Below are 27,893 nucleotides of genomic sequence, written 5' to 3' on the forward strand. Positions count from 1 at the left end.
GTTAAAAAAAATGTAAAAAATGTTTAAAAAAGTAAAAAATTATAAAATATCCTAAAATAGCTACAAAAAGCAGTATACCTAAACATGTACAGATAGTAAAAATACATAATCTGCTAGTGCGAAATTTCAAATCAATGATTACAAAAAAAAAATCGTTAACTGTGTAAAAAGCTCTCTCCAGTAAGAATGCTTTTAATGCTTTACGAAATGCAAAAAAAGATGTGATGGATTTAATTTCCAATGGCACATGATTGTGCATTTTTTTTGCATTATATAATATGGAACTTTTGACCAACTCTGAATGTGGGGTAGGCAGGTATAGATCATGTTCCGTGTATCTAAGTAGATAACTATGGGAAGGCCTATCAGATGCTGAACCGTGTTTGCGTATTAGACAAAGGGACTCAAATATGAATAAAGATGGAAAAGTTAATATTTGAAATTTTTTGAAGAAATGCTGGCAATGACTTCTGTATTTAAGTCTCAATGTATAACGTAAAGCTCTCTTTTGTAGTCTAAAAATACGGTCAAATTGAGTTGCACTACATGTACCCCAGAATGGAAGAGCGTATCGAAGGTGCGATTCAAAAAGGGCAAAAAAAACTGTTCTAGAAGTAGACAGGCTAAGCTCCTTAGAAATTGATCTTAACGCAAAACAAGCGGAACTTAATTTTCTTGATAAAAAGTCAATATGTGTGTCCCATTTTAACGAGTTGTCAATAGTTAGCCCTAAAAACTTTACAGAATCAACTTCGTCAATTGTTGCATTACCAAGTACAAAAGATTGCAAGGTATTTTTATAGGACAACATTTTAGTTTTGGAAATGTTGAGACAAAGGAGATTAGAGTCGCACCATGATTTGATAGTAGTTAAGTCACTTGATACGGTTCTATGAAGTTTAGAAATATCCGGATCACTCCAGGTAAAACTAGTATCATCAGCAAATAGACAGACTTTACCGTTAATATTTAGATTAGCAATGTCATTGATGAAGATAAGAAACAAAATAGGGCCAAGTACGGAACCTTGAGGCACTCCACTTTGTATTGGCTTGCAAGAAGACATAGTCGAATCAATTCTCACAGCTTGACTTCTGTTACTGAGATACGACTTAAACCATTCAAAAGGCGCTCCTCTGAACCCGTAATATTGTAACTTTTTTAATAAGATGTCATGATTAACACAATCAAAGGCTTTAGAAAAATCACAGAAAATTGTTGGTGTAGGGTATTAATGGGGGTAAAATCACTTGCTCCCCTAAAAATTTTAAAAATATAAATTCGCGCTGTTGGTCGGTAAAAGGGGTGTTACATAAAGGTGGCACAAACAATATATTATACCTGCCTAATTATATAATGGCTAACAAATTAAAAACCTTTTTTAACCCCACCCCTCGCTCCAACCCCCAACTCCCAGCCCCAACTTGAATTTTTTTGCAAATAAGAACAAAGAAAAAAGCTCGTATTTCGCGAATACGAGCAGGTCTCTATTTTTAATTTCATAATAAATATATGATCAAAGAAAAATAATTATTAGAAAATCTAGGCACCGTACAAATAACTCATAGTAGTTTCATTTTTCCGAAACACATTACATTTTTCACATCAAAGCGCGGTCGACACATCGCTTCGGCATAAATTTGCCGGTACGCGCCGGTCGTTTAATCGATCCCTCGCTTGTCAGCTTTACGAAGAGCCCGATTACAGGCATATTGTGACGACAGGCCACCTATTTGAGAGACCACCCTGTACGAGCTAGACATCCGAAGTGCGCGTGGGCTGGGAAACAACGACTCAGCATAGTGTGTTATTGTAATTGCATAGCTAATAAAATGTACTAATAGTTAGTTGTCACGTAGACACCAGAATTATAACATCTAGGCAACTCAATATACCATCTGTTCATTAAAGCCCAACACAGTAGTATTAATAACAAGCTACAACCCCCAAAGAAAGTACTGGTGTTACAACTGATGGAGGCGCCGCGTAATCCTATCGTACAGAGTAACTTCCGCGAAAACTGATCTACATCTTCAGTTAAAGTACTAGTTCGCGTGGTTGATCACTCGTAACGTAACGTCGGTCGTAGAAAGTGTAGAGTACGTGTTAATGGTTAGAAAGTGTAGTGCGAGTGTAGTGAATGTTCTTGAGAAGTCACGCTAGAGCCAATAGACGCCGCTCATCACTTCTACCAGTTAGAAGTAATCATACAGTTAACATGCCTAACAACCAAGATAATGACCAAGTAGAAGAAAATCCCAGAGGCCAAGACCGAAACGCAAGGGAAGTTTAGACTTCCGTAAATCCAAAAGTATTCGCAGGAAAAGAGGGTGAGAACGTGGCATCATTTATAAAAAATTTTAATAGAGCCGCAAGAGCAAACCGTTGGTCTGAGGAGACTAAACTTCTCCAACTACCATGCTATTTGGAAGGTGCAGCTCTAGAATGCTTTGAAACGATAGAGGAAGATATAGACGTACGACGAAGCAATAGAGTCTTTAAGAGCCAACTTTACAAAAACAAAAGACCAAGAGTAGGTGTATGTTCGGCTATTAACTAGAAAGCAGCAGGATCTCGATGAACTGTGGTCCTATTATCATGAGATGTTGAAATTGTGCCATGATGTAGATCCAGGTATGGAAGAACGAGAGCAAGTTGGTTTCATCATAAGAGGTCTGCAACCGAAAATTCTACAGAAAGTAAATTTAATGGACAACCCGACAGTAGAGGCTCTTCGAAGGAACTTGCAGAAAGTAGAAACTACCGAGTTTTTGGCGGGAGAGTCGTACCCTGATGGAGCCATGCCAAGTACTAGCAGAGGACCTTACCCTGAAACAGCTAGAGGAAACCATCACCAAATGAATGATCTGGTGCAGAGAATCCAGCAACTGGAAAGACAATCAGGTAGGCAACAGTCAAATTTTAATAATCCACGTTATTTTAATCATAATTCAAGAAATAACGGATTTAACAATCCTAGCATTAAAAGAGAGGTACGAACGCCAGAAGGAAAAATAAGGTGTTATAGCTGTGGAAAAATTGGCCACTATGCAAAAAACTGCTTTGCAAAAAACGGCAATACCCGTCGATAAGCGACGGTCAATCTACAAAACAAATTCAATCAAATTTAATGCTGAATTGTTATTTCTGTAAATTAGATAGCCATAAGAAAAATAATTGTAGGTTTAAGAAAAGGCAGTTAAAATCATGTACTTATACTGTATCTGACATAACGACATTTATAGAGCCAGTAATTATTAACGGACGTATAGGTCAAAATAATGTAAAATTTATTATAGATACCGGGTCAGGAATAAGTTTAATTGATTACTCTTGGGTTAGACACTGTAAAATAGAAAAGGTAGGAAGCGTGATAATTAAATCAGCTAGTGGACATTTATTGTGGGTTTTAGGTAGGATTAAGTTGAATTTTGCTTTAAATGGTGTAGAGTTGTCATTTGACTTCATCGTTGTTAAAAATTTTGGAAAAAAAATAATTTTAGGAAATGATTTTAATGACAAATTTAGAGCTGATATTAATTTTCTTCTAAAATCCATAAAACTGCAAGTAGGAAAAGACTCGCGTATTATTAAATTCGGTAAATTAGATTACGAAACTCCATCGCAAGATAGTGTTGTACGCAGTCTCTGTTTTGTTAAAATACCTCCTAAAAGTTCAGTAAAAGTTTCAGTGCATTTCAATAGAGCGTTAGCAAGAAACTATTTTTTTTCACCGTCCACTAACTATTTTTTTAATCGAGCTTGTAAAATTATCAATTTTGACGAAAAGAAGACGATAATTTGCATAACAAACACCTCTAATGTAACTGTAGATATTTATAAAAATACCGTGTTGGCCTTTAATGAACAGATGGTATATTGAGTTGCCTAGATGTTATAATTCTGGTGTCTACGTGACAACTAACTATTAGTACATTTTATTAGCTATGCAATTACAATAACACACTATGCTGAGTCGTTGTTTCCCAGCCCACGCGCGCTTCGGATGTCTAGCTCGTACAGGGTGGTCTCTCAAATAGGTGGCCTGTCGTCATTTGGATAAATGCTCATAAAAAAAACTCAAGTAGAATTAGAACCAACCGAGTATGGCTGGCGAAAAGAAGAGAATGTGTTTCTACCAGTTCTCTCTGATCTACCAAATGTTGCGCCAAATGAAATTTTAAATTTAATCTCATGTGCCTGCAAAAAAAATAGATGCACCACAAAACAGTGCAAGGGTGTTCAAAATAAACTTCAATGCACGGAGAGTTGTATGTGTGTGGACGAACTCTGTGAGAACCACAACTCTTTTGAAAATGAGAGTTCTGATGATGAATAATTTTTTTTTTACCTGTAAAGTAATTTTTAGTTTTTTATGTGCAATTTATTATACCAATCTGTACTTATTAAAGTAATAAATAAATGTGTTTTTTTTTTAATTAAAAAAAAGAGTCGGGGGGAGGTGGTATTAGTTTGGGTTAAAGGGGAGTTAGGTTTCTCGGTTTCTAATTCAACCACAAAAAAATTAAATCGCTAACATCAATAGTTTCCGAGATTTAAAAAGTTTACCCCTTAGGGGGGAGTGGAAGTGACTCAAACGTGGATGGAGGGGAAAATTTGTATTAATTATTATATTTTTACTATCCTAAATAATAAATAAACAAAATTTCTATAAAAAGGTCGGTACATTATACTAAGTATTTTGTTAAATATAGTATGTGAATATATTTTTTTTTGGTTTTATGATCGCTTTTATTTTTTTTTTGAGGGGAGGAGTTAACGTAATCCAAACAATATGCACCTTTCTAAAAAGCTTAAGAAATTTGCATAATAAAATAGTTGAAGTTTTTTTTGTAGGATGAAATGTTAAAAAATATTTGAAAAAAACTAAAGTTTTCAACAAAAAAACATACAAATTTGAATATAGCTCCTTTAGTTTTTAAGATATGAAAATATTTCTAATGACTTTTTCTTTCTACAAGTACTTGTGAATATAACAGTAAAAAAAGTGGACCGCTAGCATTATTAGTTTTCGAGATAAAGCGATTTAAAAATTTTACTCTTTAAAGAGGGATTGGGGGTGACTGACGCGGGGGTGGGGGGGGCAATATCGATTTTCGTAATCAGTAACTTAATACCATCTAACCTATATAGGTTGTTTGCTTTCATCACAGTTTGGCACGCGAAATGCCCTATGCGGCTCTACTAGAACTAGCATTCAAAGAAGTTAAAGTTGAAGACAAATAAATTTGAATTAAAATTAACAGAAGAATAAGTCTCACCTGGGCAGCCTTTTTGGTAAACTGAGTTACATTTTAAGATTTATATGTCAAAAGAAAAGGTTCTATAACCATTGTGTTCTGAAAGTTCTAGTTCTATTTTAAAAAAGTCTCGCGCGAAAGAATCAACAATTCTTTGGCCCTAATCTGCCATTTTATCTTAAAAAAATTAATTTATTTTTAAGACAATGATAGGTTTATGTTGTAGGGAAAATACATTCCCAAATTCCCTTAGAAAGATGTAGATGACTCCAATTAAAAAAAAAGACAAAAGTGTCATTTCAAACTACCGTCCCATTTCAGTGTCCATCCAATGCCAATCCTATCAAAAGTGATAGAAAACTGCATACAAACTTTGACTAACTTTTTTAAAATCAATAACCTATTTACTAATAGCTAATTTGGGGTTTTAGTAGGGGAAGAGCACTGTTCTTGGTGTTCTTAATGCACTCTCTGAAATAATTTATTTAGCAGTTTATTTCCAACAGGCAAAGCCCAGTTACAGGAAAATCTACAATTAATGTTTTGAAAGTGTAAACAAGTATTAAATTACTATAAATTAAATAACAAAAAGAAAGGAAAATAAAGAAAAATAAGGAAAACTTAAATTACTATAGTAAAATCATGTATATATCAAAATTAAAGGAGATGTAAATTATCATTAGAATGAACAAAGAAAGGGATGCATGAGACAACGGAAAAAAGAAAGAGAAAAGGAATTATGGTAACTGTTGGTTTGTCAGAGACAAAACTAGATCCTTTATGGAGCATACAAATATGTCACAGGTTGATGATACTGAATTAAAAATTCTGCACATTTGATATACGGGATCCTGAAACCTAATGTTAGTTCTGGCGCGATCTAAAGCAAAAGTGATATTTGCTCTAGAAGCAAATCGTGGTACAGGAAATAGAATATCGTTCAAGAGAGGAGGAGAATTTATTTGATTATTGACCAACTTCCATAAGAATGTTACAAAATGAATTGTTCTCCTCATGGCCAGAGATTGCAGATTAAATCTACCTAACATCAGATAATGATCATGTCCCCTAACAGGATATATTCCATCCTCACGAAACATAAGAAACTTTAAAACTCTTCTCTGAACACTCTTGATGTAGCCAACATGGCATTCATAGAAAGGACACCACACCAAGGAACCGTATTCCAGTCTTGATCTAACAAAGGAAAAGTACAATAGTTTTATTGAGTTTGAGTTGTTAAAGAGTCGGCTATTTCGAATGACAAAACCCAGAAGTTTCAACGAGGAGGTCACTGTCTGTTCAATATGTGGCACAAATGTGAGCCTATCATCGAATACAACCCCTAGATCTTTAATAGAAGTACTTCTACAGAGGATTGTCTATATTGTAATTAAACAAAACAGGATCCTTGGTCGGTGAAAGGAAATCACAAAGCATTTCGAGATATTAAGACATAACTGATTTCGACTGCACCACCCCCTAATTAGGTCCAAGTTACTCTGTAAGAACAAACAGTCCAAGATACTATTGATACACCAGAATATTTTCAGATTATCAGCATAAGCTAGTCTAAGGCAGGAAATCAGTTCTATAAGATCATTAATATAAAAGATAAAAAGAAGTGGGCCGAGATTGGATCCCTGTGGGACTCCAGAAGTTGAAACAAAGGTATTAGATCTGCAACCTTCCACCTCAACAAACTGTAGACGGTCAATAAGGTATGACGAAAGCAACGAAATAAGCCTTTCTGAGAAGTTGAATTGCTTTTTCAATTTTTCCAGCAGAATGCCATGATTTATCTGATCAAAAGCCTTACTAAAATCAGTATACACCACATCAACCTGACTTTTTTTATCGAGGGCTGAAGAAATAAAATGAGTCACATTACAGAGGTTAGTGATGCACGACCTTTTAGGAATAAAACCGTGCTGGTCTATAGAGAGTAGTGATTGAACTTGGGGAAGAATTCTGTTATAAACAATAGTTTCAAAAGTTTTGGAAAAATTGCAAAGTATGGAGACAGGTCGGTAGTTGTCGATTCTGTTTATATCGTCTTTTTTGTGAATTGGTATTACTTTAGCACATTTCCAGACGCCTGGAAATTTGCCAGTTTTCAAAATAAAGTTAAAAATATGACATAAAGGCTGACAAAGGACAAACATGCAGTCTTTAGCCACAAAACTTGGAACACCATCTGGACCGGCTGTCAACTTGTTTTTTAGCCTCCGACTAGCAGCAATAATTTCCTCAGTGGTAATTGATGGAAGAATGTCTGAGGAATTAGAAGGAGGATAGGTTTCTGCGAGGTTGATTGGATCTTCATACGCATTCTGAAAAAGTTTGGCAAAAGCTGGCACAATGTTTTCTGTTCCTTGAAAAGAATTACCATTGGCATCGCACATGATAGACGGAAGTGAAGAGTGACCTTTCTTAACTCTAACGAAAGACCAAAACGATGAGGGATCAGTTCAACAATGTTCTCCTCGGCTTGGGTCACAAATGAGTTATAGGCCTCACGGGCTTGAGATTTTACTGTCTGACGAAGCTTGTTGTATCTGGAAATATTAAATTCAGTTGGAGAGGATCTATAATCACGATATGTTTTTTCCTTCTTAAAGATATTAGAAATAATTTGTTTTGAAAACCATACTGGAAATCGCCGTCTTCATCAATCATCATCAATCAATCTTCGTTGTTTTAAAGGTGCTGAAGCAGCAAAAGCTGAATCAAATCTTTTGTAACTTCGTTGACTGCGAGACGGACAACCAGTCTGCATCAAGCAACAAATTATACATGAGTGGAAAGTCTGCTTTTACAAGTTAAACTGCTGTAGATTATTTGAACTTATAGAAGGATTATATTTATGAGGGGAAGCCGATTTAAAAGAAATTGTCAATGCAGGATGATGCAAATCTTCGTCAATAAGCGGTGATATACTTTTGATGACACTGACGTCGAAATTTGAAAAAACCAAGTCAAGAAGCCTATTATTAACATTTGGAATATTGTTAAACTGCTAAACCAATGATCTCGCATAGGTTGGTCAAAAGCTTGCACTTGACACTGCTAGCTTCGGTTGAACATTAAAATCTCCAACAATCATAACGCGTTTTGTGTGGACCAGATCCAGTGACATAATTGTTTCACACAAGATCTCAAAGTGTCTCTCGGTTGTGCAAGGAGGCACATAGATTACAAATAAATAAAATACAAAATAACCATAAGTGAGCTTACAACCTAAAATATCTATAAGTGGTGTGGAGTTAAGGATGTCTTCCAAGTTAACCCTCTCTAAGTGGATGTTGTGAGAAGCTGCGACCAAGCAGCCACCACCACGAGTAGCGGCCAGTTTATCCAGCTGTCTGTCAGATCTGAACACTCTAAATGTTTCTGGACACAATTCAGGGTCGAGAATATCTGGCCACGTTTCGGTGAAGGCAATGATGTCAAAGTCGCACACGGAGATCTCTGTATAAAGCTTATCAGTCTTGGTGCGGAGCCCACGTACATTTTGATAACAAAGACGTAGGTAGTGTGAAGTGCTGGAAGGATTTAGTTTTTTGTGGTGATGACAGGCCTGCCATTGTCAAACCCGATGTACAGTTACATAATGTATCTTTTGAGAAACATGGGCATCTTCTAGCCCATTTTTATGACCTGAGTAAGGCTTTTGATTGTGTTTCGCATGATATGCTTTTAAAAAAACTTAAGTTTTATAATTGTTAGATAGTAGTATACAACTTCAGAAACGTATCTCAAAGAACGCACACAAATAGTGAGGTTTGGGAGGGTTTCCAAAAAATAAGACTCAAAAAATGTGGCTTTTAATGAGAGCCACTCAAGATTTTAGTAATCCATCTGAGTTAAAGTTTCTGGGATTATATCTGGATCCAAAACTCACTTGTGATATTCATACAGGTAATTGGGAAAATTGAGGAGCAGTCTATTCTTCCTAAGAAACCTATATGACTGCGTACCTCAGAGTATAATACTAAATCTACTATGGCATGTTTCACTCAGTCATGACCCATGGGATTTTAACATGAGGTAGATCAGCTAACAGTTAGGTTAACTAACAAAAAGGAATCAAAACAGCATTCAGAGATATTTACTTGTAATCGTATTGGCCTTCACAGATCTAAAGAATCGGATGTAGCTAGTTTAATCCAAGATCAGTGTGATGACCCAGTATTTGGTCTTATTTACGAATTAAAATCTCGAGAAATTGCAAAACCAGAATGGAAAGATATTTCTGACAAATCTCCAGAACTAAAAGCTTATTGGTCTCAATGGAATTCATTGGTTATATATAAAAGATGGATTGTTAAAAAGAATCTGGGAGAGCGTAGATGGAAATGAAAAGACATATCTGACAGGCCTTCCTCGAAAACGGATTCCGGAAGTTCTTGAAGCTGTTCATGGCGGTGTCAGCGGAGGACATTTTTGAGTTAGTAAGACCTTGGCAAAAGTTAGAGAACGGTTTTACTGGCTGAACAGTCATCAAGATGTTGAACGCTGGTGCCGACAGTGTGAGCAGTGTTCGTCAAGCAAGGGCCCAAGAACCCGGACAAGAGGAAAGATGATGCAGTATCTTGTTGGTGCACCCTTTGAACGAATTGCCATAGACGTAGCAGGACCCTTTCCTACTAGTAGCTCCGGAAATCGATATGCTCTTGTTGCTATGGATTACTTTAGTAAGTGCCATTTGCTGGGAATCAATAAGACCCGTACAACCCCACTACACCCTCAGCCTGATGGAATGGTTGAAAGATTTAACCGCACATTTGAAATCTATTTGAGGATGGTGGTAAACTCTAAGCAAACCGACTGGGATACCTGTATACAACCATTCCTATTGGCATATCGTTCTTCTATCCACAAGTCAACTGGAAAAAGCCCGGCAAAAGTTGTCTACGGTGATGAACTTCGTTTACCTTTGGACATTATTACTGGAAGACCCTATAAGTCTGAAACCCTTGAGGAGTACGTCGACCATTTACAAGAGCGTTTACAAATTTTTCACGAACAAGCACGGACAAAAACTTCATCTAGAAAGTAACAGAATGAAATCACGTTATGACATAAAGGCAAATTCTACCGGTTTTAATCGTGGGGATAAAGTCTGGTTATTCAATCCACGGAGGACGAAGGGCAAGTCACCAAAGCTCCAGAAGGATTGGGAAGGTCCATTCAATGTGGTCACCAGAATCAACGACGTGATGTACCGTATCCAGCGACATCCGACAACGAAGATGAAAATTGTAAAGATCGTCCGGCTAGCGCCCTATCATGACTCAGGTGGTCCCATGACGACCAAACTTGAGAGGAGAGCAGTATTATGAAAATGTAAATACGTTGATTATTCTCCTAGTTTTTGTACAATTTTATTAGTATTCGGTAGTTGAAGTTGATTCGTAGGGTTCTTTAGGGTTCTACTTTCGTTTGGTATATTATTTTTATCTATAGTGTTTAGTTTTTAAGTAGTTCGTCTTGTTTGAGAGCCCCATTTTGTCCCCAATTTAGGTTATTTGGGTTATATTATTGTAAATCCCTGTAGTTCTAATTTTATGGAATTTGTATACTTGCTTGCTTTGACTGTCAGTATTCTCCTAAAATTATTGGTCTCTTTGAGCAAAAACAATGAAGATAATTCTAAATATTTCGAAACTGTTCCATCGGGTTTTAAAAAGGACGCGCTTCGTGACAAATCATTCAGTTTTAATTGTTTAGTCAGTTTTTACCTTGGAAACAATTAAACGACAGTCAAGGCGAGTTAGGTTAGTGTTTTTGACGTTGACAATAAAAGTGTGTTCCCGAATTTCGTTACAATATATAGTCAGCAGTGTTCCAATCTAACAGACACGTTAGCTTTTAATATTTTTGTTAAATATAATAATTTTACTGTTATTTCTTTTTTGTAAAGTTGGATTTCCATTAAGAAATATGTTAAAAATAGCTAAATGCCCGCGGCGTTGCTCGCGTGAAAATAGAAGAAAAGTCGAAGAAGGCCTCCAATAATAGTAAATACAACCCACAATACACAAAAAAAAATCCGAAGCGTCGCCTCATTGATAGTACATGCAACCCACAATTGCCACGCTGTTTTTCTTGAGGTCAAGGGGCGCGATTAATATAATATAATATAATTATTATAAAACCAAGACACAAATAATCTTAAAAATGATTCGTTAGATGCAGAGCGAGCGGTAAGACTGAGTCGAGTCACCTCTCGGGTATCAGTCTCGCATGGACCCGCCTTGTTGTTATGTCTACGAAAATATAAATAATACAGAGGTACTTTTTCAATCGTATTTATTAATCAGTTTTATGCCGCTATGCGATATTTATCATATCGCTAACACCCCTTATCGGTGGAATTTCAAAAAGTTCGTTCGTATCCGGGGCCTACATTATAAAAAAACATTGTTGCAGTTAATTTTTTTTTCTTAAGTTGATGCCTGCGACTCGTTGGTGCAGGCAGTCTTCGTTCAAACTCCGAAGCCACGCCCCCTTAATTCTCGAGGTCACGGGTAACTATTTTCCCATTTTTTACCCCTTATCGGTGGAATTTCGAAAAATCCGTTCTTATTCGGTGCCTACATTATAAAAGGAACCCGTTGGCAAAATTTCACGTTTCTAGCTATTGTATTTTGGGCTCTGCGATGATGAGTCAGTCAGTCAGGACAAACTCTTTTATATACAGGGTGATTCATTAATATTGCACGAAAATGAAATGCCGGTTTTTTTGGGTTAAATTATGACGAAAAGTTCCTATAAACATATGTCCGAAAGTGCTTCGTTTCCGAGATACAGGGTGTTCAAATTTTCTTAAAAAATCGATTTTTTATTAATATCTAAGAAATGCCTTTGCTGTTTGCAATGTCATTCACACCATTTCTGGATATCTTAATGATGTATCTTTTTGACATATGACAGTTGATTTGTTATTCCAGGGACGTGCCCACGGGGTAAGCGGGTTAGGTTTTTTGTACAAAAAATAGCACCTAGTAGATTTTTTGAACCTCCTGTACATTTTTTGGATGACGCAACTAAAGATGGAATTGTTTCAACTCTTGGGTGTTTTTCGTATCTCCCTCCGTTTTCGATAAAAAAATTAAGAATTGCTTTTTTGCATCCCTCTGTAAAAATACAAGTAAATGCTTTTAAATCACGCGAAAGCAAAGAAATAATTTTCTTCCTAAAATGTAATACTTACCTATTCATAGTGTCGAATATCAAGTAGAGCATTAACAACTGCTGATCTAAAAAATACTGCGGAATGTTGAAATTGTAAATACGTATTAAACAAAATTTAGTAAATACTATTATCGTTTTAGTTTTTGTCGCATTCTTTTCGTTGCTTTGAAAATGCAATAAATAAAATACCAGTTCATTTAACATTACTAGGTGTGGCTCAGTGATAAGGTGTTGTTTTTTTCCTGTCAAGTAGACAATTTCCTCATTTTTGTCTAAAATGGAGTCCACTTATAGTGAAATGTGCGATATGCACTTTGTGTATGGTCTTGCTAATGGTAATTCACAAGCAGCGAGGCGTATTTACGCGGACAAATACCCTAACCGAGTACTTCCTCATAGTCAAATGTTTACTCGCCTCCATCAACGTCTCAGAGAAAGTGGAAGTTTTAAAAAACTTACAGTCGACAATGGACGACCCCGCACAGTTGCAACCGCAGAAGCTGAAGAAGCAGTGCTCCACGTAATCGAGGATAATCCTTCAACGAGTACAAGACAGATTGCTGCCACTTTAAACATTAGTCAGCCAACAGTGTTTAGAATACTGAAAAATCAGCTTTTGTACCCGTATCACATCCAGCGGGTACAAGCACTTTTGCCAGACGACTATCCTCATAGAGTGGCTTTCTGTCGATGGTTACAACAAAACATTGTAGAAAATCCTCCTTTTTTATCAAAAATACTTTTCACGGACGAAGCTAATTTCTCCAGGAATTCGATAATGAATTTCCATAATAATCACATTTGGGCAGATGAAAATCCACATGGAATAAGTGAAAGTCGCCATCAACACCAATTTTCACTGAATGTTTGGGTTGGAATCATTGAAGACCACTTAATTGGTCCTTTCTTTTTGCAACAAAGGTTAAGTGGAGAAGTGTATCGGCGTTTTCTTCAAGAGGAGTTGCCAACACTATTAGAAAACGTCCCGCTTGACTTAAGGTACCAAATGTTTTTCATGCATGATGGCGCTCCGGCGCATTTCAGCTTAATTGCTCGACAGTATTTAGATAGAGTATGTACCAATCGTTGGATAGGTCGTGGAGGTATACAACCCTGGCCTGCGCGATCTCCCGATCTAAATCCAATAGACTTTTTCCTCTGGGGCCACCTCAAGCAATTAGTTTATACCACCCCCATCGAAAATGTTGAAGAATTAAGAAATCGTATTATTGCAAATTGCGATATTATTCGAAACACGCCAGGGATCTTTGAACGTGTTCGCCAGTCAATGCGTCGCAGGACAGACGCATGCATTGCAGTTGGAGGAACTCATTTTGAACAACTCTTATAGCGTACGTTTCTTAGTCCATAGCTTTTCATTACCTTCATCAATTTACTAATGTTTATTCTAAGAATTTAATTAATGTACCTAAGTTTAATTAAAACTATTTTTCAACAGGTAGTACAGTTAATGTCATGTCAAAATTCCAAATTACCGTATTTACTATTCTTCACCCTGTAAATCGATAAGTAGGCATTTTATTATGTTTATTCAAGTTTTTTCAAACGTTTGCATTAAACTAATTTTTTTATCGAAAACGGAGGGAGATACGAAAAACACCCAAGAGTTGAAACAATTCCATCTTTAGTTGCGTCATCCAAAAAATGTACAGGAGGTTCAAAAAATCTACTAGGTGCTATTTTTTGTACAAAAAACCTAACCCGCTTACCCCGTGGGCACGTCTCTGGAATAACAAATCAACTGTCATATGTCAAAAAAAAACATCATTAAGATATCCAGAAATGGTGTGAATGACATTGCAAACAGCAAATCTTGCAGAATAAAGAGTGCTGCAAGTTCCTAGGAATTACCATTGATGGTAGCCTTCGGTTTGAAGATCATATTTTACATTTAGCTGGGAAATTATCTTCTGGATGTTTCGCAGTAAGAATGGCAAAACAAGAGCTGGGAGGGGTGGTTGCACGTTCAGTGTACTTTTCACTTATTGAATCTCATATTCGGTATGGCTTGCCTTTTTGGGGTTTAACCAATAAGGGGCTACTTAACATTATCTTTGTTATTCAAAAAAAAGCAGTTAGATACCTGTGTTCTGCTAAGTTAAGAGATTCTTGCAAACCCCTCTTCATTTCTGAAAAAATCCTAACTCTTTTTTCACTCTTTATCTTAGAAACAGCTGCTCTTATTCACAAAATTCCCAAACTACCCTCTGACACTGGCCATTTGACTCGTCGTGTAAATGATGTTCTTCTACCTATTCCTACGTCTTCCCTTACCAAAAACTCATTAATTTACATAAGTAAAAAAATTTACAATCATGTTCCTCTGTGTGTTAGACATATATCAGATGTTAAGAAATTTAAGAGAGAATTAAAGTCGCTTTTATTGGCTAAGGCATATTATAACCTGGATGACTTTTTTAATGATAGGTTTTAACCTTGGACATGTTGGAAAGTTTTCTTTTTTTCCTTTTTTCTTTTCTAGTTTTGTCAACAAGTTTACCTTTATTTAGTAATTGATTGTTTTATTTAGTTATCTTTAATTTAAGTATGTTCAAAAAGTTTTGTCTTCTTGTGTTTAATTTTGTTCATTGTTTTGTCAATTTTTGAAATTGTATTTGTGTTTTGTTTTTTTAGCTTGTAGGATGCTTGTACACAAGATTATTCTTACGTAATATAGCACATTTTCTTTCTTTCTTTCTTTCTTTCAAAGGCATTTCTTAGATATTAATAAAAAATCGATTTTTTAAGAAAATTTGAACACCCTGTATCTCGGAAACGAAGCACTTTCGGACATATGTTTATAGGAACTTTTCGTCATAATTTAACCCAAAAAAACCGGCATTTCATTTTCGTGCAATATTAATGAATCACCCTGTATATAGATTAATGCTCAGCATTGTTATAGCTCAAACGACGAGGAAAAAAACTTTAGTGTCCATTGCCAATAGGCACTGAAGAAACTAAATACAAAAAATCATTTTTCATTTCTAAATTTCCAAGAGTTAAGGTGGGTTCATAAATTCCGTACGGTATGCTGTAAGAAGTAACACATAAGAAGTATGAAGTAAGCTACATGTCGTAAGGATCGTGCGAATTCATAATATAAAAACGTAAGGAGTAAAAAAACGTAGCAAAATTCATCCTGTCTCTCTTTCTGAATATTTTCCTCTCTGAAATCCCTACTAGCCTACCCCTTTTGATTGGTTTCATTAGCGAACATTGGCGATCACTTACGATTCCGTAAGAAGTATGACGCAAGAAATGAAATTAAACCATTTATTACTTACTTCTTTGTTATATATAACCATTTATTGCCTTACTTCTTACGGCTTGCGGCATACGGCAAAATATGAATAGCTCCATTTGAATATTAGTAGTTTATTTTCCTTGCGACATACGTGTTACTTCTTACTGCTTACCGTACGGTATTTATGAACCAGGCTTTACCTACACGGCCTGTGTAGGTAGACCGTCTTATAAATATTAATAATTAGGTATATCCTTTCTTTTTGGAGTACAATATTAAACTTTTCCATTCGCCCTATTTTTTTCAATCTATAAACGTATATTTCGTCTTTAAGGATGACTATAAAACGCAAGTTCAAACAGTTAAAAAACAACTTCAAGAAGCTAGTGATAACCAAAATAAAGGGGACCACAAAATAACGAAAATAATGCAAAGTTTAAGAACGCTACAAGAGGAGAAGGGATCCCTAGAGGCAACACTCGGCCAAAAAAATGTTGAGCTCAAATCGCAGAGCGAAGCTCTACACAAGAAAAATGAAGAAGTTAAAATAATGAGAGAAAAAGTTGTGTCCCTCGAATTGTGTTTAAGTGGGGAAAGTGATCAAAAGCATCAATATGAGGTTTGTCTACTTAAATATTTATGGTATTAGGTTCAATTTATTTATTTTTATTTCTAGGATAAAATCGAAAAACTTAAAATGGTCCTTAATAGATCGGAAGCTGAAAAACGAAATTTACAAGAAGAATTAGCCAGAACAGAAAGCAGAGCCACAAAATTGGAGTTGCAACGCATGTCAGCTGAAGGTGATTTACAAAGATTACAGATGATGTTGCAAGAAAAGGAAGGCACTATACAGGTAAATGCTAAAAAAAATCTCAATATTCTAAATTAAACATATAAGGTTTTTTTTCGAAAGAAAATTCCAATTTTCTTCGCTCCCTATATATTTTTGAAAAATGCTCGAGTTTTTCAACTTTTATTATTTATTTGCCTATTTTTTATCTTAATAGAAATATGATATAGGAGCCAAAAGTATGATTTTTGATCTCAAAATTATAAACTAAATTTATTAAGGAAAAGATATAAATAATAGCGTAGCTAAAGTTTTCTCAAAGAGACTACATATGTACATACAGTTCCAGTTTCCTAGGTTTCATTCAACGAAGCGCGAAATAGAAGTAAGTAATTGTGTATACAAAGATGCAAACAAAGGTGACAAGTCATATTTCTCTATTTGCAATTTTTATTTTAGCGTTTCGTGATGAATGCAAAATCTTTTTGCAAATATCTGGTCGCGTGCAACGTTTATTCATTTCACAGACCCATCGATTTTTAATTTTAGAAAAACGATTTTTTGTTTAAATTTTTAACCCCACAACCTCAACCCCTTAGTGAGGGCGACGACATTCACCCTTATTTTTTAAGTGGGAAGGGTTATGTTGTGATACATCTTTTGAAAAGGCATTTAATTTTCTTTACAATAGCGCTTTGTTTTTTTTAAATTTGAGCTGCGGGTTCCAGCGAAATCTAATTTAATTTTATTAATTAGTAGTTATGCATTATCTTATTAAATGTTGAAAATGTTCGCCGTTTGCCTCCATACAATAGTACAGTAAGTAACTGTTCAAAGTGTTCCCGGACGCATATTTGTAAACGACGTCCATGATCGCGATTCGGTTTTAGCCCGAACGCTGGCGTGTCCTCTTCCGTAAATAGCATACAATATTGCAAAATCCGTCTGGTATATAGCATTCGTGATTGCAAATTCGAAGCTTGTATTAATTCGTTTTATAAGTAAACAAATTCGATAGATTATTGGCCTTTTTATTGTAAATTTAATAAGGAAATGAATCCTAGGTATTAGATAGTTTATACTTAATAGAAAAAAAATTAGAAAAAAATATAAATAAATACGTTAAGTACATTTTTATGGCATGACGGAACACGTTTAACGTATTGCGTCATTATATCTCTAGATTTTATAGGTATTAAAGAAATATCTCGTGAACAATTTGTGGTGATACGAACAAAGAAATCATAGCGTTAACCAAAACTAAAAAAATTGCAAAAAACTACACACAAAACTACAGAAAAATATATTTTTAAAGTTTACTGTAAAACTGATCACATGATTGGGAGCTAAAACTTTTTTTACAGAAATAATATTTATAATTTTCAATACTAGAACTACATGCTTAAATAACATAAAAATAATAACATTTGTTTTATTTTTCAATTTTTCTTGTACCTAAGGGCTTATTGTCTTTAACGCATTCTTGCAAATTATGAGGAGCCAAGTATCGTTTAAGAGTGCTATTTGATTTTTTTCCTGACTGGAATCGACGCCTTCCTGTGAATTTTGTTTTTCTACGCACAATAGCAGTCGGTTGAACCGATATTTTTATACCTTTACGAGAAGTGTGAATTAGTCGTTTTATTTTTGTGCTAACAGATTTAAAGGCAGTATGTAAACCACTTAAAAGTGAAGAAGAACTTTTAATATTCTTATTATAATTGTTCATAAAGGCATTTATTCCTTCTTGAAAGTTTCCCCGTCCTTTAGTAGCAATGGTTGTAGTAGTTGTTCAGGAGGGCTGATTCCAGTAGCTATTTTATATAAAATGGTTTTTTGAATATCCGATAATGTATTGCATGCTGGAGTAATGTGGTATTTTTTAATAACAGCCGATTGGTGTTTACAGATTTTCTCTGTATGGCCTTCAGGACAAGAGCACATACAAATTTGCATATCAACATAATATTCTGTACTGGTAGACGAACTTAACATTGAATACTGGAAATTATTTAATTCATTTATGTTGTCGGGGTTTACATCCTTATCATTTGCTAAATATTTTCTAATATCTACCTTTTTCATCACTACATCTAATAATCTTTGTTTATAATAGGCGTTAAAATTGCTTGTAATAAAATCTACTAATTGAACAAGATTATAAGCCTTGGTTCTTTCTAAAGGAATGTCCTTAAACAGTCTAAACATCACTTCAACTATATTATTCGTATTAGAGTCCCGCGTAAGAAACTTTTTTCTATAGAAAAGACACCAAGTAGCTTTTCTAACAAGTATTTTCTTAACATAATTTTGATATTTGGGATACTTGGATGTTTTCTCGAAGAATTCTGAGATATTGGATTCAACTTGACCCTTGCTTTGATTTGACATTAAAATATTTCTGAAATATCTGTATGCATCTTGCCTATCTTCAAGCGTAATGTTGTTGCTAGCTGTACAAATCCATTTCCAAACCCATTTTAACACATGAAATGTGCAGAGTAGCAACGTTGCATTTGACCAATATATCTGAAGTACTTTACGCTCTTTTAAATCATCGTCAGTTATAATAACAGAGGGACTTATTTCCGTTGGCATGATTTCTATTAAATTCTTTACTGCTACATCAAACACCTCAGTTTTTTCAGAAGTCGTAATGACACACCCAACCGGAATACCTCCTACCGAAGACTGCGTTACAAAAAAAAATATCTTGTGATTTTCCACATCGCAATTTCCGGTGGCATCCACAAATAATATTTCATAGGTTTGAGTTAATAAGTTGGCTGCTCTTTGCATCATGGGTGTACATAGAGAAACCGTGTAGTGCTGTGAAACTTCTTGGGTTTTAAACAAAGTTTCAGTAGAGGATAAATTTTTATTCAACGTATCAAGCATGTCTTTTCCAGATCGAGCACCAAATGATTCTTTGAAATACTTTTTCCATATATTGGAAAAATCACTTTTCGTTGGAAAATAATGCCTGTCGGGCATCATTTCGTGATAGTCATTGCCAAATATTTCCATTTTTGAGAAACAGAAACTGTGTAAGCCGACGACACCGAGTGGCCTCTGTCAAAATACTGAAGAATTTCTTGAATGGTTTCATTTGCAATAGGTCTCTTTGATAAAGCAGCCGCGCTATCAATTGTATGATTGTGATCATTTGTAAACACAATTGAACATGGCCAGGATTCTGCAATGGTGTTGGGCTGATTTGCTTGAGAATATTGGGGAGGAACACGATTAACAGAAACAATAATTTTAGCAGGACAATTTGTGTTTCGCGATGCATGAGCCTTCTTTCGATCAGTTTCGGAGAGTTTGGTTTCTCAGGTGTTAAAGCAGCAATAATAATACCGCTTAAGCAAATTCTTCTTTGCTGTCTTTAATGGATTTTGAATGGTTTTTTGTATGCTCCAAGCCGTTTTGGTAAGTATTTGATAATCTGACATCCAATTCTGTAAAAAAATATTTATTTAAATACAAGAAAAAAATGGCTTTTAAAATGTTTTTGATAATTTTTTTTCTAAATTCCTTAGCATGTGAAATTTCCTAAGGCTAGTCTTAAATAAAAATTGCTTTACTATAATTGATGTTTAATGGTCGTTTGGTACAGGGTCTTCAAAATACAGAAACTACCCATTTCTCCTGCTTAAGGGATGATATTTTTTTGGCAAATTATTTTAGATTTTCCTTAGCTATCTAACACTGAAAACTATATGTCTCTAGATATTACCGTTTTCGAGATGCAAAAACTACCTTTTTCACCCCTTCTAGGAGTTCAATCGGGTCATCCCTTTCCAATTTTTTTGAAAACCCTTGCTCTACAACACGACTTACAACAAGAGTTTCCGAACTTGTGTTTTCGAAAAATATACCTAAGATATGGAAAAACCAACCCCGATTTAACAAATAATACCACCATTTGATTTTTTACAAAATTTGTGCAATGCTAGTTTTTTTCTAAAATTTATTTAATTTTCGAATCTCTATACTTTGCCTACAATTTCAAAAAATAAATTTACTTCTTTAACAGGGGGCAAATACGGGGAGGGGGCTAATGGGCGTAATTAGCCCCCTCAGGAATGTTTAAACATCACTTTTTGTACATGCATCATACATTGCAAAACCTAAAATAACAAATGTTTTAAGTCAAGATAATTATAATTTTTGTCTAATTATAATATTTGTCTAAAGGGGTGTCTTACTATCGACCATAGTACGTACATATGTACTTCCCTATCCTAATATTTTTGTAAACATAACCCTATTTTGTGTGTCTCAAATATTATAACTTGTTAATAACTTACTTTAATTTCTTCCTTTTTACTGAATGGTGTTCTAATATTTTTTCCATCTTCATCTATTAATTTATACTTGTAGTTTGGGGCAAATTCATTATTTTTTGTAAAATTACAATATTGAAAACGATGACACAACACCTTTAATGTATGTACTTATGGAGCGAGGATAACGAATATAAATGCATTACTTGCAAATTTTGCGATCCTGAATGCAGATTACGAGCAGCCCATCAACAAATTTCGCTATATCGTCCGCCGTTTACCAGAGCCTTAAAATTTGTAATCACGGATGCTATTTACGAGACGGATTTGCGACAACATATGCTGTTTACAAAAGAAGTTCGGGCGAAAACCGAATCGCGATCACGGACGTCGTTTACAAATATGCTTTCCGGACATTGTGAAGAATATCGGGTGTTATTTGTTGGCATTCATGAATGATGCGGCTCCGTAAATCTTTTAACGATTCAGGCTGAGTGGCATAAATTTTCGATTTCAGAAGTCCCCATAAAAAGAAATCGAGAGGAGATAAATCGGGTGATCTCACGGGCCATTCGTTAGTACTCCCTTCTTCCAATCCTTTACCAGAAAACGTTTCATCCAGAAACTGCCGTACTGGTAATGCATAATGGGAACGAGCCCCATCTTGCTGAAATATCGTATTTCCTTCATGGTAGCGTTGGTCATTTTCCATAATTTCAATCAATGCTGGGTTAACGGCATTCTTCAAATAATCTCCATTTAAATGTCCCGGTAAGAAAAATGGTCCAATTATGTGATCACCAAAAATACCAACTCAAACGTTTAATTTTTGAGCGTGTTGAGTATGAACCTCATGGTAGATCCTTGGATTCGTGTCGGACTAGTACCCGACAATTATAACGATTGACAGTGCCATTCAGAAAAAATGAACATTCGTCTGAGAAGCAAATATTTAAAAGCTTGTGAAGAAATACTCCATACTTGCAGTAGAGTCGTAGTTTAAGGAAAAATGAAAATCATGCAATCTCCCTCCGCTTATTTATTAAACATTTAGTTTCCAATGTAAAATGCTTTGCAATTCTCACTCGAGCAGCCTATCTGATAGACTCCTACTTAACACCTAACTACCTTTAAAACTAAACGTACACTAAGATCTTGTGTTATCAACTAAATCCCGTCAGAACAAAAATCATAAGTCTATCAGATGGGGTGCTCGAGTGAGAATTGCAATGCATTTTACATTGGACAAACCGGTAGAAGGTTTTCTACACGTATCAATAAACATTGTAGAGATATTGAGAAGAGCAAGAACCGAAATATTTGTCCTAAAAGCATTAAATCGAACTTTGCAAAACATGTTTATACTAACAACCACAGTTTTAAACCAGCTACTGACTTAAAGCTTTTACATTTCTGCCGGAAAAGCAATAAACTTGATCTGTTGGAAATACTCGAAATAAATAAAGCTCCACAAAACAACCAGAATTACTGTGTTAATGATCAAGTACATCATTCTTTCAACTCACTTTTTCAACTCACTGTGTCTTAACTCTTCATAGTCTCTTTATACATCGTTCTTGCCCTTTACAATTTCTTTTATATAGTACTAATCCATTGCTTTCGTTCTTTACAACGTGCGAATCATTATGTTAACCGCGTTATCTAATATGTTCTCTATGAACCTTATGCTTTCACCAAAAAAATGGTAGTAACACATCATCAGGTACCATGCTACTTTTAGAACTTCTCCCACAGATGTCACGTACATTTGAGTTCAAAATATATATTTTTTAGCATACTGTTCGGTCCTTGTCAACAACAGAATGTAAATAAATAAAATTAAAAATAATTTTGACATGGAATCGAGCCCTTGGGAGTATATCCAATTGCAAATTTTTAAGTTTTTTTCTGTGTCTGTTTGTCTTTTGTTCGAAACTATTTGCTTTTAGTATCCCTTGATGATCGACACCACTGTGTCCGAAACATGTAGGGAATTTTAAATCACTAAATGTTTAATAAATAAGTGGAAGTAGACTGCAAGATTTCCATTTTACCTTAATTTAAAAAATTGTTGGGATTATTTGAAATTAGTTCGGACATTATTTCACAAAACTGTAAACGGCGGTCGTTATCATTTTCACTCAATTCTTGAAGAAGTTGAATTTTATATGGGTGCCATTTATTATGATTTAGAATTCTCTAGAATTTTTAATATTCCTTTTTTGTTTGCCACCGAACCAGTTTTCCGAAATTTTGCCACTAACTCTAGGATGTAACCATGATGTGCATGTTTATTTGCATGTCTCTCATTAAACAAAGTTGCCGTTAGTCTTGCACATTGATTGTTTATAAAGTATAATTCAATAATTTCCACTCTCTCCGCAATAGAATAAACCATTTTTGTCGAATCGAAAGAAAAGCACAAAAATAACTAATTCACATCAACTTGTTTACTAAAAATAAAGTCAGATTGTTGACTGATTTTTGATAGTTCAAAAACAATTTTTTACTCACACACCCAAAATATCCATCGCCCCCGCTAAGGGATTGAAAATCGTTTTTCTGAAATCAAAAATCGACGGGTGCGAGCGTTTTCGTTTTTTTAAATCAAGAACCTGTAAACACTAGCACTAAAAGTATTAAACAATGACATTGTTTCAAAATCCTTGGCAAGCTGTCATACAGCGAAAAGTCAAGTTAGCAATCTCAAACTTGGCAGTTGTAACTAGAATAAAAGGGCCTTTAAAATACGGTATCACTTGACCCCCACTCCCATTTAAGATTTTAAGGGTGATTGCAACCCTTGCCAAGGGATTAATGTTAAGGGGTTGAAAGTATTAAAGAAAATCAAAAATCCGAGCATTTTTTACATTTTTTTAAAAAAGGTCCCCAAACCTTGCTGAACTGTTTTCGATGGGTCAGCCTGTATAAAAATTTATTAGCCAAATAGCTCTGTATACAGATTGTTTCATTGGAAAAGCCAATAGACGTTATATAGGAAATTCCAAAAAATTAATAGTTTATGGGTCTATCGTCATTTATAGCCGAAATTCCCGATGACAAACAGTAACAGTACAGCCATAATTCGATATGCTGGCTAGTGCTGAACCTTCGTCCCATCCTCGGCAAAAAGCTAGCGGCTTCTAGGCCTTCCAAAATAGAAAAGGTTATTCTGCCACAATTCAATTACTGTCACCCAGATATTGTGTTAAAGAGACCAAATGAGAAAGTGAATAACACCAAGGAACAAAAAAGGTTAAGACTAATCTTAACGCTAAACCCTAAAACTCTCTGGGCACTCTCGACCTTTGAAACTATTGTAGCGTTTTTACCGTTTATATCGCTGTGAATTAAAACGCACGGGCGCACAAAATAGTGAACTGGGGTTATTATGTACGTATACACTAAATACAATCACTTAAGTCTAACTACATTTATTTTCACTATATTTTTTTGTAAAAGGCTTCAGACCTAGCCTAGAGCGGAAACCATATTTAAGAGGGAAGATGGTAACATAACGACCAACAAAAATTAAATAGTGAATGAGTGGAAGCAGTAATTTGACAAGCTTTCAAACATAAGTCAACAAAATGAACAAACTATAACCGAGTACTGCAGAACCACAGGTAGAATAACCTACATACGAATAAATTATTAAATTTATCAAAAAGCTCAAAAATAACAAAGCTCCAGGAAAAGACAACAGCAGCAGAGCTGCTTCAGTATGGAGAAGAAGCGCTGCATATGAAGCTGCATAGAATCCCTTATATGGAGTCAGGAGAAAATACCATAAGAGTGGACAGAAAGCCATTCAGATCATTCCTATCCATAAAAAAAGAACAAAATGCAGAAACTACAGAGGGATATCCTTAATCAACCTGGCATACAAGATCCTTGCAAACGTATTGTTGGAACACCCTAAACCCATTGTAGAGTCAGGACCGGGGGACCAGCAGTGTGGATTTATCCACATGTAGAGGAGTAATTCATCAACTGTTGATCCACTTTAGACAAGCATACGATAGTAATATTCTAAGAGTTTAGCTAATGAACGACTACCATTGCGTTATAGGAATTCCCAAACCCTAATGAAATATATGTGTCAACGGCTTCAGAAGTAAAGCAAAAGTGTTTTGTTTGTATCGGGTGGCCTGAAGCAAGGTGATTCTCTTCCTCGATATTCTTTAATCTTTAGACCATGCAGACAACACCGTTGCAATAGCACCAAGACCGTTGCAATTCTGAATTGGTGCAAGATAGAGTAAGATGGAGAATGATCGTGCAGTCAGCCAATACTCACCAGGGGTTCTAGAGCTACAAATGATAATGAGTAGGATGATGTAGAAGGAAATATTACTATTTATTTCGATTTAAAAGACGCGCCAATATTTCGATTTGAACTGGCCTTCTAACGGCGAGGATTCCTTATACAGGATGTTTCAGAACTATGGGATCAAACTTCTAGGGGTTGTTCAGTGCAACAGTAGAATCCATTTGAGTATAGGAACCCATGTTCGGAAATGTGTCACTACGCCACTACGGCCCTAAGACACGTTAAAATTTATAAAAAACATTAATTACCTAAATAGGATCTGCTACATTTATTTTTACCTTTTGTACATGATACCATAACAACAATTGTTTAAAATCAACGCTTATCAATGTCAATTCTCAATGTCATGTTTAAACATTTTATAGCTTACAATTTTTAAACATTTATTGCTAATTGAAAACTTTACCAATCAGGAATTGGCGGATATGCATTTGGCATACGGAGCAACAAACTGCAATGCACGAGCAGCATTGCGGTTGTATCATGAACGTTATCCCGAACGACAGCATCCTACAAACAAAAAGTTTATTGCGGTTCATCGGCGGCTCGCTGAGACAGGCATGTTTAGGACCAAGATACATGATACTGGTGTTGCTCGAACCGTAAGAACAATCGAATTTGAAGAAGAGGTGCTTCAGCAAGTTGCCGATGAACCATCAAATAGCACACGTGAATTCGCTAAGAATATGAATACGAGTAACGCTTCTGTCTGGCGGGTTCAAGGTATGACTGCAGCCGATTATCATCCTAGAGTTCAGTTTTGTCGATGGCTTCTGGATCACATCATTGCACAACCAAATTTTTACGATATGTTTTGTGGACCGATGAAGCCTCTTTCACAAGAGACGGTATTTTTAATAGCAGGAATAGCCATGTTTGGGACGAAGAAAAGCCTTATGCAATTTTTCCAAAAAAACATCAGAATCGTTGGTCTGTCAACGTATGGGGAGGCATTGTTGATGATTATTTAATTGGGCCATACCTTCTACCGGAACGGTTAACAGGACCTATTTATCTGCGTTTCTTGGAGGAAGTTCTCCCAGAACTCCTTGAAAATGTTCCACTAAACGTTAGACCGCAAATGTGGTTTCAGCATGATGGAGCGCCGGCTCACTTTGCTGTACAAGTACGCGAGTATTTGGCTCAGCGGTTTGGGCACTGTTGGATTGCCAGAGGTGGAGCAGTTTCTTAGCCTCCTAGGTCACAAGATTTAACGTCGTTTCATTTTTTCTTGTGGGGACATGTAATGTCTTTAGTCTACGAAACTCCAGTAGAATTAGAGCTAGACTTAATTGGACGAATAACAGCAGCATTTGAAATCATTTAAAACGAGGATCAAATTTTTAGTGTAGTCCGCCGAAATCATGTGCGGCTTTTAAATCGGTGTATTGAGGTTGGAGGAAGACATTTTGAACAATTGTTGTGATGGTATCATATACAAAAGGTAAAAATAAATGCATCAGATCCTATTTAGGTAATTAATATTTTTTCTAAATTTAAACGCGTCTTAGGGCCGTAGTGGCGTAGTGACACATTTCCGGACATGGGTTCCTATACTCAAATGGATTCTACTGTTGCACTGAACAACACCTAGAAGTTTGATCCTATAGTTCTGAAACACCCTGTACAGTGTGTTCAAGATAAGGATGTCTATCATGGGTATCTTCGAAAACAAGCCTAACAATATGCCGTTTAGAAAATTTTTAAATTCGGAGTAGTTCCGGAGATATGCCTAAAAACCGAAATATGCTGATTTCGTTTTTATTTTTTTTCGACGTTTCATTTCGGAGAAACCATCATCAATTTTAGTGTTTTATATGGGCGTAAAAAAAGTATAACCTATAGTAAATATCATATTTTATTACAAATATAATGATGAATCACAATACGCTTTGAATCTTAAGCAGTACGATGCATTCAAGAAACCAGTATTGTCAAGAGATAATAAGCCCTACATTGAAGAAAAAAAAACTGAAAATCCGGAAATATCTGTTAGATCAATTTTTCAATCCCACTGGAATAGCGAAATCTACTGCCCATTTCATTTTGAGGAAACAGAAATTTCACCCGTTTAAATTCAGAAACTGTTAAGGACTTAGACCAGGTGACGAGGAACGGCGAAGAATATGTTATGAATGGTACACCAGGAAGTGTCAGGAAGATGAAATATTTCCCCATAAAATTATCTGGTACGACTAGAGTGTGGTTACAAATAATGGAATTTTAGAGACCGGAGAAATATCCATTATTGGTCAAGGAACAATTCCTCAATAAACCTAATGGCTAGACATCAGTACCGTTTACCATTTAGGTATGTGGGTGGACATTTTTGGAACAGATTTAATAAAACCCTTTTTTGCAATATTTTTTTTCCGGAGCATTATCGCAACTTATTGGAACGCGATTTAAAAGAATCTTCGAATAACTTACTGCTTGCAAAGGTTAGAAACTGTTGATTTCAACAGGATGGTGCTCCTGCGCACAATGCCCTAATCGTGCGCGAGTATCTATCGAACAGATTTCCAGAGTTTAGGTATACATTCAACAGTTTCGTGGGCCCCTTGTTTATCGGACATAACTCCTCTCGATTTTTTCTCTGAGGGTATTGCAAAAACTATGTTTACAATGAGGAAAATAGTTTTTGAAACGTTCAAGAGTATTACACCTGATATGTTAAGAAGTGTTTTAACTTTGACAGTTAGATGGCGTTATCGGTGTTTGGAGAATAGTTTTAAAATTATTTATTTCA

At 35.4% G+C, this 27,893-nt stretch overlaps 1 protein-coding gene across 3 annotated transcripts in view; it reads left to right on the top strand.

Annotated features, from left to right (window-relative positions):
* LOC126734717 (rootletin) overlaps positions 1-27,893 on the top strand; it is a 439,794-nt gene that overhangs the window by 329,246 nt on the left and 82,655 nt on the right. For all 3 annotated transcript variants that reach the window (XM_050438438.1, XM_050438437.1, XM_050438439.1), the window contains exons 24-25: positions 16,064-16,348; positions 16,406-16,585. In XM_050438438.1, the coding sequence (XP_050294395.1) occupies positions 16,064-16,348; positions 16,406-16,585 (465 nt within the window). The remainder of the gene's footprint in view (positions 1-16,063; positions 16,349-16,405; positions 16,586-27,893) is intronic.

This window comes from Anthonomus grandis, chromosome 3, assembly GCF_022605725.1.
Source record: "Anthonomus grandis grandis chromosome 3, icAntGran1.3, whole genome shotgun sequence".
Taxonomy (NCBI): domain Eukaryota; kingdom Metazoa; phylum Arthropoda; class Insecta; order Coleoptera; family Curculionidae; genus Anthonomus; species Anthonomus grandis.